This window comes from Xenopus tropicalis, chromosome 5, assembly GCF_000004195.4.
Source record: "Xenopus tropicalis strain Nigerian chromosome 5, UCB_Xtro_10.0, whole genome shotgun sequence".
Lineage (NCBI taxonomy): Eukaryota > Metazoa > Chordata > Amphibia > Anura > Pipidae > Xenopus > Xenopus tropicalis.
Genome location: NC_030681.2, coordinates 159750319 through 159765859, shown reverse-complemented (window position 1 = coordinate 159765859; position 15541 = coordinate 159750319). Strand labels below are relative to the sequence as shown.

At 52.0% G+C, this 15541-nt stretch overlaps 1 protein-coding gene across 1 annotated transcript; it reads left to right on the top strand.

The window, feature by feature from the left end:
* The first annotated feature begins 1774 nt into the window (after positions 1-1774).
* Positions 1775-10507, top strand: slc35f6 (solute carrier family 35 member F6). The gene is given in 6 exon segments (NM_001114029.1): positions 1775-1943; positions 4477-4549; positions 5578-5749; positions 5833-6045; positions 7114-7224; positions 8625-10507. Coding segments are annotated over 6 exon segments (1104 nt in total). The 5' UTR covers positions 1775-1866; the 3' UTR covers positions 9083-10507.
* Positions 10508-15541: the final 5034 nt, after the last annotated feature.

Below are 15541 nucleotides of genomic sequence, written 5' to 3'. Positions count from 1 at the left end.
ATTTCATTACTGCCCCCCCCCTTATATATTTATATATAGTGACCCCCCCCCCCCTTAACTGCCCCTTCCCCAGTGTAACCAATCCCAACTGGGCCAGCCTTTCCCCATAACTGAGCCCATTCCCTTTATCAGATTAGTTGCTCTTCCCTGTACTTTCTCTATTTCATTACTGCCCCCCCCTTATATATTTATATATAGTGACCCCCCCCTTAACTGCCCCCCCCCCCCCCCCAGTTGTAACCAATCCCAACTGGGCCAGCCTTTCCCCATAACTGAGCCCATTCCCTTTATCAGCTTAGTTGCTCTTCCCTGTACTTTCTCTATTTCATTACTGCCCCCCCTTATATATTTATATATAGTGACCCCCCCTTAACTGCCCCCCCCCCCCCCCAGTGTAACCAATCCCAACTGGGCCAGCCTTTCCCCATAACTGAGCCCATTCCCTTTATCAGCTTAGTCGCTCTTCCCTGTACTTTCTCTATTTCATTACTGCCCCCCCTTATATATTTATATATAGTGACCCCCCCTTAACTGCCCCCCCCCAGTGTAACCAATCCCAACTGGGCCAGCCTTTCCCCATAACTGAGCCCATTCCCTTTATCAGCTTAGTCGCTCTTCCCTGTACTTTCTCTATTTCATTACTGCCCCCCCTTATATATTTATATATAGTGACCCCCCCTTAACTGCCCCTTCCCCCCCCAGTGTAACCAATCCCAACTGGGCCAGCCTTTCCCCATAACTGAGCCCATTCCCTTTATCAGCTTAGTTGCTCTTCCCTGTACTTTCTCTATTTCATTACTGCCCCCCTTATATATTTATATATAGTGACCCCCCCTTAACTGCCCCTTCCCCCCCCAGTGTAACCAATCCCAACTGGGCCAGCCTTTCCCCATAACTGAGCCCATTCCCTTTATCAGCTTAGTCGCTCTTCCCTGTACTTTCTCTATTTCATTACTGCCCCCCCTTATATATTTATATATAGTGACCCCCCCTTAACTGCCCCCCCCCCCCCCCAGTGTAACCAATCCCAACTGGGCCAGCCTTTCCCCATAACTGAGCCCATTCCCTTTATCAGCTTAGTCGCTCTTCCCTGTACTTTCTCTATTTCATTACTGCCCCCCCCTTATATATTTATATATAGTGACCCCCCCCTTAACTGCCCCTTCCCCAGTGTAACCAATCCCAACTGGGCCAGCCTTTCCCCATAACTGAGCCCATTCCCTTTATCAGCTTAGTCGCTCTTCCCTGTACTTTCTCTATTTCATTACTGCCCCCCCCTTATATATTTATATATAGTGACCCCCCCCTTAACTGCCCCTTCCCCAGTGTAACCAATCCCAACTGGGCCAGCCTTTCCCCATAACTGAGCCCATTCCCTTTATCAGCTTAGTCGCTCTTCCCTGTACTTTCTCTATTTCATTACTGCCCCCCCTTATATATTTATATATAGTGACCCCCCTCCCCAGTGTAACCAATCCCAACTGGGCCAGCCTTTCCCCATAACTGAGCCCATTCCCTTTATCAGCTTAGCATGTCGGTTGTTGCTGAACTACAAGCCCTAGCCTGCAGGGGATGCTGGGAGTTGTAGTGCCAGACATTTCCCGGCTGCGGTTGTTTTCCCCTCAGTGCCAGACTCCTGCCCCCGGCCGCTCCCCAGCCTATAGGATTTGCCGGGATGACAGCTCCCTCCCCCCCCCTCCCAGCAGCTGACTAACAGGTCACATGATTCCATATTTGCCTGTACAGGAAACCCCATTGCAGCCTGTGAGCCTTTCCCTGAGCAACAACAAGGGGCACCGGGCGCTTCTGCCGAGCGACGGGCATAGCAACGGGCATAGCAACGGGCACAGGGACCCCCTTGGCACCATGGCCTGGACCTCGTACCAGCTGCTCCTGGCAGGGATGATGCTGACGACCGGCTCCATCAATACCCTCTCAGCTAAGTATGTACTGTATGTAGTGCTGGGTTACTGGGAAGGGTTGAACCTGATGGTCTCTGGTCTTTTTTCAACCCTATGTAACTATTTAGTATTATTGGGTGTATATATAGTTTGTGAGTGTATAGATGGGTAAGTATAGGGTGTGGGTGCTGGGTTTTCTTGGAAGGGTTGAACTTGATGGTCTTTTTTCAACTCTATGTAACTATGTACAGAAATGACACTTTGCAGTGTAAGGGTTTGCTTCCCCTTTATTTATTTTTTTAAATCATTGTCTTTAGTAGCCTGATAGGAAATATGGGGGGGCTGGAGAGTATCACAGAACCCCACAGTGACCCAATGCCATTACTGCCCCTCCATGCCCCCCCTCACCCATTCATAGGCATCATTATACATTATACACATGGGGGGGCCCCGTCCCTGCTGCACTGCTTGGGGCCCCCCTGACGCTGCCGCCACTATAATTCCCTTGAGTGACAGGGGGAAGTGAATGGCACCCTGTTCCCCTGTGACTGGGGGGGGGGGGGGGCAGCGGGGGAGGGGCAGTTGTTGTGTCTGTTCCAGAGCAGCAGCCAATGGCCTGGGGCCCCGGGGCCCGGCTTGATACAAACTATCCTTGCACTTGGCATTCCCATTCTATTGTATCCGTGTATAGCCCAGACGGCCCCCCTGTCTCTCCTCCTACTGGAGTCGGATTAAAGGGGAACTTTCCCCACCGTTATCTGATATCTATAGATATTTATAAAGATTTATACTTAGACGGTTTGATTTAACTTTTACTATGATGTAGAGAGTGATATTCTGAGACAATTTGCAATTGGTCTTCATTTTTTATTATTTGTAGTTTTTTAGATATTTCAGTTTTCACTTTTTCAGTTTCAGCAGCTGTTTGGTTGCTAGGGTCCAAGTTATCTTAGCAACCAGGCAGTAGTTTGGATGAGGGGCTGAAATATGACTAGGGGAGGGGCTGAATAGAAAGATAAGGAATAAAAAGTAACAATAACAATAAAACTGGAGCCTCACAGAGCAATAGGGTTTTGGTTGCCGGGGTCAGTGACCCCCATTTGAAATCTATACGGAGTCAGAAGGAGAAGGGGAAATAATTCAAAAACAATGACCAATTGAAACGCTGCTTAGAATGGATCATTCTATAACATACTAATAGCTTCTAAGCAGAACACAAATATAATGACGGCGGCTTTAGTTGCCCTTTAAACGTCAAACACGTGAGCTCTTGGGACCAGGGAGGGACCTGTCACGTAGAAAAGAGCCGAGTCGGGCACTTCTGAAACCACAAGGACACGCCGGTTCCTCTGCACTTGGTCATGTGAGGGGGGGGGGGAAGGAAAGGGGTTAAGGGTCACATGACTAGGGCAGAACCCCCCCCCCCAGCTCTTGCTGAGGCAGAAGGAATATATATAGGACTCAGCAGGGCAGAATGTGGGTGAGGGAGCAGCGAGTTGTTTCTGTGCAGAAGTTCAGGTTTAGCCATGAAATCAGCTGCACAATTGCCCCCCCCCCCCCCAGTCTCACAATTGCCCCCCCCCCCCCAGTCTCACAATTGCCCCCCCCCCCCCAGTCTCAGTCACATTCCTTGGGCGCCCCGGGGCAGTTAAGTGGTGTATTAGCACAATGGCGCAGTGCCAGCCAATAGCAGCCGTGCATGACTGTGAGTAACCTGACCCCACTATTAACACTTATCTGCCCCGCCAGTTGCCCTGCCAGGAATCCCAGGGGCCCGGAGCGGCCAAACCTGCCCAAACTTGGCCCAGAAACAAAAGTGAAAGCAGAGGAAGAAGTTACAGGTTTCTCTTCCCCGAACTCCCCGTAATGTCACCTTGCCCAGGGGGGGGGGGGGGGGCAGGGAGTCACAAAATCTGCCCCCTAGTGTGACCCCCCCATTCCCTGAACTCACCGTAATGTCACCTTGCCCAGGGGAATGGGGGGGGGGGCAGGGAGTCGCAAAATCTGCCCCCTAGTGTGTGGGTATATGTATCAGGGTGAAGATAGAGTCCAATGCATTTGCCCAGAGTGCCACTCCCTGCAGCCCTGCCCCCCCCATTCCCCTGGGCAAGGTGCCACCCATAGATCCATAGGAGGGTTTGGGTGCTTGGGTGCCTTTGTGGCAGTAAGTCAATAAGAAACTGGTTCCTGCCCCACCCCCTGGGGTAATTAGCCCCAGTTTAAGGAATCCCAGCAAGGCCCAGACTCCCAGCCACATTGGGGCTCAGGTTTGGCCGGAATGCCAGGGAGGTAATTAGTGCTCATTAATGGGGTGAGGCCTCGTTAGCTGCCCAACTCCCCGCACCCTCTGCCCGGGATAGGGAGTCACTGAAGGTTTCTTGCTCTGTATCTGAGTTCTCTGATCTGGATAAAAAGGCTCAGCCGTGTGTCTTCTATTAGCCTGGCAATCAAATAGCTTAATGGTTGCTAGGGTAACTGAGCCTAGCAACGAGGTTGGTGTCACAGGCTCAGTAGGGCAGTGCCCGGCGCTATGGCAGCAGCAGCGTGTGGGTAACCGGGTGTCTCTGTCTCACAGGTGGGCAGATAACTTTGATGCCAAAGGGTGCAAAGAGTCCCAGAGTCACCAGTTCCAGCACCCGTTCCTACAGGTGAGTGTCTGTGCCCTGGGGTGTGTCAGAACTGTAACATTGTGCCCAGCGGAGCCAACGTGGCTTGGGGGAATGCTGGGAGTTTTTACCCCTTCCTATGCTGATGGTGAGATCTCCTTTCCTCCCCACCCCCAATGTATCACTCATTCCCCCGCTCTGGGTAGGGAATCCCATAACCTGACTGCCCTTACAGTAAGGAACCCCTTCCTATGCTGATGGTGAGATCCCCTTTCCTCCCCACCCCCAATGTATCACTCATTCCCCCTCTCTTGGTAGGGAACCCCATAACCTGACTGCCCTTACAGTAAGGAACCCCTCCCTATGCTGATGGTGAGATCCCCTTCCCTCCCCACCCCCAATGTATCACTCATTCCCCCTCTCTTGGTAGGGAACCCCATAACCTGACTGCCCTTACAGTAAGGAACCCCTTCCTATGCTGATGGTGAGATCCCCTTCCCTCCCCACCCCCAATGTATCACTCATTCCCCCTCTCTGGGTAGGGAACCCCATAACCTGACTGCCCTTACAGTAAGGAACCCCTTCCTATGCTGATGGTGAGATCCCCTTTCCTCCCCACCCCCAATGTATCACTCATTCCCCCTCTCTTGGTAGGGAACCCCATAACCTGACTGCCCTTACAGTAAGGAACCCCTTCCTATGCTGATGGTGAGATCCCCTTTCCCCCCCACCCCCAATGTATCACTCATTCCCCCTCTCTGGGTAGGGAATCCCATAACCTGACTGCCCTTACAGTAAGGAACCCCTTCCTATGCTGATGGTGAGATCCCCTTTCCTCCCCACCCCCAATGTATCACTCATTCCCCCTCTCTGGGTAGGGAATCCCATAACCTGACTGCCCTTACAGTAAGGAACCCCTTCCTATGCTGATGGTGAGATCCCCTTTCCTCCCCACCCCCAATGTATCACTCATTCCCCCTCTCTGGGTAGGGAACCCCATAACCTGACTGCCCTTTCCCCGTGCCCACCCCGGGGGGCTGTGGGTGACCCCCAATGTGTATGTGTTGCAGGCGGTGGGCATGTTCCTGGGAGAACTTTCCTGCCTGGCAGTTTTCTACCTCCTGACCTGGAGGAGCAGAAGTTCCCCGGTTCCGACCATTGAACCCTCGCAGCCGTTTAACCCTTTGCTGTTCCTCCCACCCGCCCTGTGTGACATGACTGGGACCAGTATCATGTATGTGGGTAAGTGACACATGATGTGCCCAACTGACTTGCCCAATGCCGCCCACACTGACTCATTGCCACTGTCTCCCCCATTATTCCAGCCCTGAACATGACCAGCGCCTCCAGCTTCCAGATGCTCCGAGGGGCAGTTATTATCTTCACGGGGCTCCTGTCCGTGGCCTTCCTGGGCCGCAAGCTGGAGTGGAGCCAATGGCTGGGCATCGCTGTCACCATAGCCGGCCTGGTGGTCGTGGGGTTGGCCGATCTCCTCAGTGGCCCCGCAACTGGGAAAAATCTCAGTGATATCATTACTGGTAACGACTTTCTATTGGCTCCTGTAATTATAGGGCCCATGTGTCGACCCCAACAAGTGGTTAATTTAGAGAGAGAGTTCTGATTAGTTATAAACTGTATTCCAGGGGTTAATTAACTTCACTCACAGGGTTTCTGCTGTTTCTATATTAATGCAGCGCCACCTGGTGGCAGAAACGGTACTGCACTATGGGGGGGGGGTGTTGGTGTTTGGAAGCTGACAGCTGCCTGTGGCCCCCATAATGTCCTGGGGGGGAGGAGTATGGCAACACCAACTGGGCCTCATTATGTCCCACACAATAAACATATTTATAAGGTTCATTTAATCCCAATGACAAATGATCAAATGGCAGTTTATGCAGCACTGCTGCCTGGAGGTGCCTGTGTGTACAATGTAACCCATGAGTCTGTGCTCAGTCAGGTGAATCATAAGGGAATGATTGGGAGTTAATTAACTCATTTTCTAGCTGTTTTATTATTCTGAACATGTGACCACTTAGCCACACCCCCGAGGAGCCAAACTGCTGTTCATTGCCTCTAGCCTGGCGCTCTAACCCCTATTGTTTCTGCCTGCGCCTCTAGCCTGACGCTCTAACCCCTATTGTTTCTGCCTGCGTCTCTAGCCTGGCGCTCTAACCCCTATTGTTTCTGCCTGCGCCTCTAGCCTGGCGCTCTAACCCCTATTGTTTCTGCCTGCGCCTCTAGCCTGACGCTCTAACCCCTATTGTTTCTGCCTGCGCCTCTAGCCTGGCGCTCTAACCCCTATTGTTTCTGCCTGCGCCTCTAGCCTGGCGCTCTAACCCCTATTGTTTCTGCCTGCGCCTCTAGCCTGACGCTCTAACCCCTATTGTTTCTGCCTGCGCCTCTAGCCTGGCGCTCTAACCCCTATTGTTTCTGCCTGCGCCTCTAGCCTGGCGCTCTAACCCCTATTGTTTCTGCCTGCGCCTCTAGCCTGGCGCTCTAACCCCTATTGTTTCTGCCTGCGCCTCTAGCCTGGCGCTCTAACCCCTATTGTTTCTGCCCGCGCCTCTAGCCTGGCGCTCTAACCCCTATTGTTTCTGCCCGCGCAGGGGACCTGCTGATCATTATGGCTCAGATCATCGTGTCCATTCAGATGGTTCTGGAGGAGAAGTTTGTCTACAAGCACAATGTGCACCCACTGCGGGCTGTTGGCACCGAGGGTAAGTAACTGGGTATCTGTTTGGCACTAAGGGTACTGGGTATCTGGTTGGCACTAAGGGTACTGGGTATCTGATTGGCACTGAGGGTAAGTAACTGGGTATCTGGTTGGCACTGAGGGTAAGTAACTGGGTATCTGATTGGCACTGAGGGTAAGTAACTGGGTATCTGGTTGGCACTAAGGGTAAGTAACTGGGTATCTGGTTGGCGCTGAGGGTAAGTAACTGGGTATCTGGTTGGCACTGAGGGTAAGTAACTGGGTATCTGGTTGGCACTGAGGGTAAGTAACTGGGTATCTGGTTGGCACTAAGGGTACTGGGTATCTGATTGGCACTGAGGGTAAGTAACTGGGTATCTGGTTGGCGCTGAGGGTAAGTAACTGGGTATCTGGTTGGCACTGAGGGTAAGTAACTGGGTATCTGGTTGGCACTGAGGGTAAGTAACTGGGAATCTGGTTGGCACTGAGGGTAAGTAACTGGGTATCCGATTGGCACTGAGGGTAAGTAACTGGGTATCTGGTTGGCACTGAGGGTAAGTAACTGGGTATCTGGTTGGCACTGAGGGTAAGTAACTGGGTATCTGGTTGGCACTGAGGGTAAGTAACTGGGTATCTGGTGGCACTGAGGGTAAGTAACTGGGTATCTGGTTGGCACTGAGGGTAAGTAACTGGGATCTGGTTGGCACTGAGGGTAAGTAACTGGGAATCTGGTTGGCACTGAGGGTAAGTAACTGGGAATCTGGTTGGCACTGAGGGTAAGTAACTGGGAATCTGGTTGGCACTGAGGTAAACTGGAATCTGGTTGGCACTGAGGGTAAGTAACTGGGTATCTGGTTGGCACTGAGGGTAAGTAACTGGGTATCTGCTTGGCACTAAGGGTAAGTAACTGGGTATCTGGTTGGCACTAAGGGTAAGTAACTGGGAATCTGGTTGGCACTAAGGGTAAGTAACTGGGTATCTGGTTGGCACTGAGGGTAAGTAACTGGGTATCTGGTTGGCACTGAGGGTAAGTAACTGGGAATCTGGTTGGCACTGAGGGTAAGTAACTTGGTATCTGGTTGGCACTGAGGGTAAGTAACTGGGAATCTGGTTGGCACTGAGGGTAAGTAACTGGGTATCTGGTTGGCACTGAGGGTAAGTAACTGGGTATCTGGTTGGCACTGAGGGTAAGTAACTGGGTATCTGGTTGGCACTAAGGGTAAGTAACTGGGTATCTGGTTGGCACTGAGGGTAAGTAACTGGGTATCTGGTTGGCACTAAGGGTAAGTAACTGGGAATCCAACTTACTATTTACTCGTATGTTTCCGGGGGGTAATTCCTTCCTGTAGTTGCCCCCCAGTTACATGGGGCAGAAGGGATACTGGGCCTCGGTACCAGTTCCTCACTGACCCATTTGCCCCGCAGGTCTCTTCGGCTTCGTTATCCTCTCGTTGCTGCTCATCCCGTTCTACTACATCCCGGCCGGGGGTCTCGGCAACACGGAGCGCCACGTACTGGAGGACTCCCTAGATGCCTTCTGCCAGATTGGCCACCAACCCCTCATCATCCTCGCCCTGCTGGGCAACATCATCAGCATCGCCTTCTTCAACTTCGCCGGCATCAGCGTCACCAAGGAGATCAGCGCCACCACCCGCATGGTCTTGGACAGTCTCAGAACCATCGTCATCTGGGTGGTGAGCCTGGCGCTGGGCTGGGAGAGCTTCCACGCTCTGCAGATCTTGGGGTTCATAGTCTTGTTGTTGGGGACCGCCCTGTACAACGGACTTCACAAGCCCCTAATGTGCCGGCGGTGCCGGGAGCAGAGCGAGGAGACTCAGGGGCTTCTGCAGGGGGAACGCGCCCCCATCAATGCCGACTGCTGAAAGTCGGGGCCCCCCCTTGGCACTGGGTATGGGAACATATAGCACAGAGAACTCTGGGGGGGGGGGGGTTGTTCATGTGGCTCCCATATCCCTCATATATAGGCTGGGGGTACAGAATGGGGCAACGTTAATCCAACGCAACTCGCTGAACCCTGAAATCTCTGCAGTTAAAGCTGCCTCTCTCTTGGGACCTTGATTCGGATCACCCCAATATTTATATGTGACCCCTTGTGCTCATAATGACTGGCACTTCAGGGGCCCCCAAAGCACAGAACTGGGCCCCCCAGGACCCATACACAAAGCACTTGCATCGGACTCTGCATGTTGCACTGGACTGAGAATTGGGGGGTGAGAGCAGCACTAGGGTGCCCCCCATTAACCCCCGCCCCGAGTGGGCATCGAACCCCGGGATCCAACCACTTTGTGTCTCCTTCTGCTCTTGCCATGCACATCCCATTAACCCCCATGTTTCCCCAGGTACCCCCATGTGTCCCCAGGTACCCCCATGTGCCCCCAGGTACCCACATCTGCCCTCTTGTGCCCCCAGATACCCCCACATGTCCCCCATCTTCCCCCATGTGCCCCCATATTTCCCCATATGCTGCATTTAGCGCTGGTCACTCAGTGTTCATGTGACTGCACTTTGGCTCAGCGCGGCCTGTGATTGGCTGTTAGTTATTTCCTTGTGTCTTTGGACAAATCACTTAATCTCCTTGTGTCCCAGGTTGAAGGATTAGACTGTAAGCTCCATGGGGAAAAGGCCAGGTGGGGATGATGCACAGTTACCCCAATGTCCCGTGCAGGGAATGGGTCAGTACCGACCAGACGCCCCGATGCACAAAATAATAATAATTCATAGGACGGACAGAGATGAACCCAAATGTATCAGAACCGAGAGGCAGTACTGAGATGATATTAATATTATATAACATTATATATATATATAAGTGCCTGCTGTGTAACTGCCCGAGGGCCACACGTCCCCCCTGGGCCACTTTCCTGTGTAGCAAATAAGGGAATTCTGGGCCCTGGTTCTGATACTGCTGATAAAGGGAAACTGTTCTATGGGAACGGACCGGCTGGTACCACTGGGCCCTGGTTCTGATACTGCTGATAAAGGGAAACTGTTCTATGGGAACGGACCGGCTGGTACCACTGGGCCCTGGTTCTGATACTGCTGATAAAGGGAAACTGTTCTATGGGAACGGACCGGCTGGTACCACTGGGCCCTGGTTCTGATACTGCTGATAAAGGGAAACTGTTCTATGGGAACGGACCGGCTGGTACCACTGGGCCCTGGTTCTGATACTGCTGATAAAGGGAAACTGTTCTATGGGAACGGACCGGCTGGTACCACTGGGCCCTGGTGCTGGTTCCGCTCCTGTAGCCAAATAAACACGAAATAAAGTTTACAGATATTTGTTACTTTAATGCTGTGTTTATTTATGGCTTGTGATTGGCTGAAGGCGGCGAGTTACAGTAATTAGGGGGTTACCTGGGAGGGCTGTGATTGGCTGAAGGCTGCGAGTTACAGCAATTAGGGGGTTACCTGGGAGGGCTGTGATTGGCTGGAGGCGGTGAGTTACAGTAATTAGGGGGATACCTGGGAGGGCTGTGATTGGCTGAAGGCAGAGAGTTACAGTAATTAGGGGGTTACCTGGGAGGGCTGTGATTGGCTGAAGGTGGCGAGTTACAGTAATTAGGGGGTTACCTGGGAGAGCTGTGATTGGCTGAAGGCTGCGAGTTACAGCAATTAGGGGGTTACCTGGGAGAGCTGTGATTGGCTGGAGGCGGTGAGTTACAGTAATTAGGGGGATACCTGGGAGGGCTGTGATTGGCTGAAGGCAGAGAGTTACAGTAATTAGGGGGTTACCTGGGAGGGCTGTGATTGGCTGAAGGCAGAGAGTTACAGTAATTAAGGGGTTACCTGGGAGGGCTGTGATTGGCTGAAGGCAGAGAGTTACAGTAATTAGGGGGATACCTGGGAGGGCTGTGATTGGCTGAAGGCAGAGAGTTACAGCAATTAGGGGGTTACCTGGGAGGGCTGTGATTGGCTGAAGGCGGCGAGTTACAGTAATTAGGGGGTTACCTGGGAGGGCTGTGATTGGCTGAAGGTGGCGAGTTACAGTAATTAGGGGGTTACCTGGGAGGGCTGTGATTGGCTGAAGGCTGCGAGTTACAGCAATTAGGGGGTTACCTGGGAGGGCTGTGATTGGCTGAAGGCAGAGAGTTACAGTAATTAGGGGGTTACCTGGGAGAGCTGTGATTGGCTGGAGGCGGTGAGTTACAGTAATTAGGGGGATACCTGGGAGGGCTGTGATTGGCTGAAGGCAGAGAGTTACAGTAATTAGGGGGATACCTGGGAGGGCTGTGATTGGCTGAAGGCAGAGAGTTACAGCAATTAGGGGGTTACCTGGGAGGGCTGTGATTGGCTGAAGGCGGCGAGTTACAGTAATTAGGGGGTTACCTGGGAGGGCTGTGATTGGCTGAAGGTGGCGAGTTACAGCAATTAGGGGGTTACCTGGGAGGGCTGTGATTGGCTGAAGGCAGAGAGTTACAGTAATTAGGGGGTTACCTGGGAGAGCTGTGATTGGCTGGAGGCGGTGAGTTACAGTAATTAGGGGGATACCTGGGAGGGCTGTGATTGGCTGAAGGCAGAGAGTTACAGTAATTAGGGGGTTACCTGGGAGGGCTGTGATTGGCTGAAGGCAGAGAGTTACAGTAATTAGGGGGTTACCTGGGAGAGCTGTGATTGGCTGGAGGCGGTGAGTTACAGTAATTAGGGGGATACCTGGGAGGGCTGTGATTGGCTGAAGGCAGAGAGTTACAGTAATTAGGGGGTTACCTGGGAGAGCTGTGATTGGCTGGAGGCGGTGAGTTACAGCAATTAGGGGGATACCTGGGAGGGCTGTGATTGGCTGAAGGCAGAGAGTTACAGTAATTAGGGGGTTACCTGGGAGAGCTGTGATTGGCTGGAGGCGGTGAGTTACAGTAATTAGGGGGATACCTGGGAGGGCTGTGATTGGCTGAAGGCAGAGAGTTACAGTAATTAGGGGGCTACCTGGGAGGGCTGTGATTGGCTGAAGGCAGAGAGTTACAGTAATTAGGGGGTTACCTGGGAGGGCTGTGATTGGCTGAAGGCAGAGAGTTACAGTAATTAGGGGGTTACCTGGGAGGGCTGTGATTGGCTGAAGGCAGAGAGTTACAGTAATTAGGGGGTTACCTGGGAGGGCTGTGATTGGCTGAAGGCAGAGAGTTACAGTAATTAGGGGGCTACCTGGGAGGGCTGTGATTGGCTGAAGGCAGAGAGTTACAGTAATTAGGGGGTTACCTGGGAGGGCTGTGATTGGCTGAAGGCAGAGAGTTACAGTAATTAGGGGGATACCTGGGAGGGCTGTGATTGGCTGAAGGCGGTGAGTTACAGCAATTAGGGGGTTACCTGGGAGGGCTGTGATTGGCTGAAGGCGGTGAGTTACAGCAATTAGGGGGTTACCTGGGAGGGCTGTGATTGGCTGAAGGCGGTGAGTTACAGCAATTGGGGGGTTACCTGGGAGGGCTGTGATTGGCTGAAGGCAGAGAGTTACAGTAATTAGGGGGTTACCTGGGAGGGCTGTGATTGGCTGAAGGCAGAGAGTTACAGTAATTAGGGGGTTACCTGGGAGGGCTGTGATTGGCTGAAGGCAGAGAGTTACAGTAATTAGGGGGTTACCTGGGAGGGCTGTGATTGGCTGAAGGCGGCGAGTTACAGTAATTAGGGGGTTACCTGGGAGGGTTGTGATTGGCTGAAGGCAGAGAGTTACAGTAATTAGGGGGTTACCTGGGAGGGCTGTGATTGGCTGAAGGCAGAGAGTTACAGCAATTAGGGGGATACCTGGGAGGGCTGTGATTGGCTGAAGGCGGTGAGTTACAGTAATTAGGGGGCTACCTGGGAGGGCTGTGATTGGCTGAAGGCAGAGAGTTACAGTAATTAGGGGGATACCTGGGAGGGCTGTGATTGGCTGAAGGCAGAGAGTTACAGCAATTAGGGGGTTACCTGGGAGGGCTGTGATTGGCTGAAGGCAGAGAGTTACAGCAATTAGGGGGTTACCTGGGAGGGCTGTGATTGGCTGAAGGCGGTGAGTTACAGTAATTAGGGGGATACCTGGGAGGGCTGTGATTGGCTGAAGGCAGAGAGTTACAGCAATTAGGGGGCTACCTGGGAGGGCTGTGATTGGCTGAAGGCAGAGAGTTACAGTAATTAGGGGGTTACCTGGGAGGGCTGTGATTGGCTGAAGGCAGAGAGTTACAGTAATTAGGGGGTTACCTGGGAGGGCTGTGATTGGCTGAAGGCAGAGAGTTACAGTAATTAGGGGGTTACCTGGGAGGGCTGTGATTGGCTGAAGGCGGCGAGTTACAGTAATTAGGGGGTTACCTGGGAGGGCTGTGATTGGCTGAAGGCAGAGAGTTACAGCAATTAGGGGGATACCTGGGAGGGCTGTGATTGGCTGAAGGCGGTGAGTTACAGTAATTAGGGGGCTACCTGGGAGGGCTGTGATTGGCTGAAGGCAGAGAGTTACAGCAATTAGGGGGATACCTGGGAGGGCTGTGATTGGCTGAAGGCGGTGAGTTACAGTAATTAGGGGGATACCTGGGAGGGCTGTGATTGGCTGAAGGCAGAGAGTTACAGCAATTAGGGGGCTACCTGGGAGGGCTGTGATTGGCTGAAGGCAGAGAGTTACAGTAATTAGGGGGATACCTGGGAGGGCTGTGATTGGCTGAAGCCAGAGAGTTACAGCAATTAGGGGGTTACCTGGGAGGGCTGTGATTGGCTGAAGGCAGAGAGTTACAGCAATTAGGGGGTTACCTGGGAGGGCTGTGATTGGCTGAAGGCAGAGAGTTACAGCAATTAGGGGGTTACCTGGGAGGGCTGTGATTGGCTGAAGGCAGAGAGTTACAGCAATTAGGGGGTTACCTGGGAGGGCTGTGATTGGCTGAAGGCAGAGAGTTACAGCAATTAGGGGGTTACCTGGGAGGGCTGTGATTGGCTGAAAGCGGTGAGTTACAGTAATTAGTAGTGATGAGTGAATCTGTCCCATGACATTGGCTGTGATTGGCTGGAGGCTACTGACTGAATTTACATATTTTTCCTCCACTTTAACCAACAAACTGTTAGTGGGGGGCCTGGCAGTGACCCCGGTATTTACTGCAAATATAAATATGAGCTGTAACCTCAGCTGAACACAAGGGGGCGTCGGTGCAACACAATTCCCTCCTTATGGACCTTTTCCTTTTTATTTCGGCTCTTGTTTCATCCCGGTTCCTGCGGGGCCCCATTGTCATTGCTGCAATTTGATTGGGCAGTAAGAGTGACTGATACTGGGTCGTTATATCCGTCTAAATGTCACCCCGGTTTTAGCTGCTGTTGCAATTGGTCTTCATTTTTTATGTGTGTTTTTTTTTTAATTATTTCAGTTTTTGTTCAGGAACTTTTTGGAATTTTTAGCAGCTATCTGGTTGCTAGGGTCCAAATTACCTTAGTAACCAGGGAGTGGTTTGGATGAAAGACAGGTATATGAATAGGGGAGGGGCTGAATAGAAAGATAAGGAATAAAAAGTAACAATAACAATAAAACTGGAGCCTCACAGAGCAATAGGGTTTGGTTGCCGGGGTCACTGACCCCCATTTGGAAGCTGGAAAGAGAAGAAGAAGGGAAATAACTAAAAAACACAAAGCCCAATTCATTATCCCCCCCGCGCCCCCTCAGTCTGCAATTAAATTGTAATGAAATGATGTGTCGGGTTGTGTATGAGCGAATGCGATGTTCCCTCCTCGCCGGGGGGCGCAGACCCCCCCCATTATTCCTTTATTCCCTTAATGGATTCGCACTAATGCAGAAATAATGCGCCGACTAATGACTTGCTGCTCAGGGAATTGGCTTTGTGTCGTTATAAAGCCGCTGATTAGTGGGGAGGGGGGTCCGGGGGGGCCGCACAATCCAACAGATAAAGGGGGTCATTATATTTTAGCGCTTTAATATTCCCAGTTTTTATCTTCCTTTTTATAAACACATGTTACAGGGCTATTAGTAGCAGGGCAGCCGGGGGGGGGGGGGGGGGATACAACTATAGGGGGCCCTGGAAACCCCGGCAGCCATAATAGTATTGCCCTGTGAGGCTATTTAGCCCCTCTCCTTCATATACCAGTCTCTCGGTCAAACCACTCCCTGGTTGCTAAGGTCATTTGAACCCTAGCAACCAGATAACTGCTGAAACTCCAAACTGAAGAGCCGCTGGGCAAAAAGTGAAATAACTAAACAAATACACACATTAAAAACTGAAGACCAATTGCAAGACTGCAGATAAGTGAGACCCAGCTGCTGTGCTTAGACCCTCACTGAGCATTCTGGGAAACATCTCCTATTGTGGGGGTTCTGGATAAGAGATCCCCATTATTGGTGATGAATAAAGAGACAGGAGCAG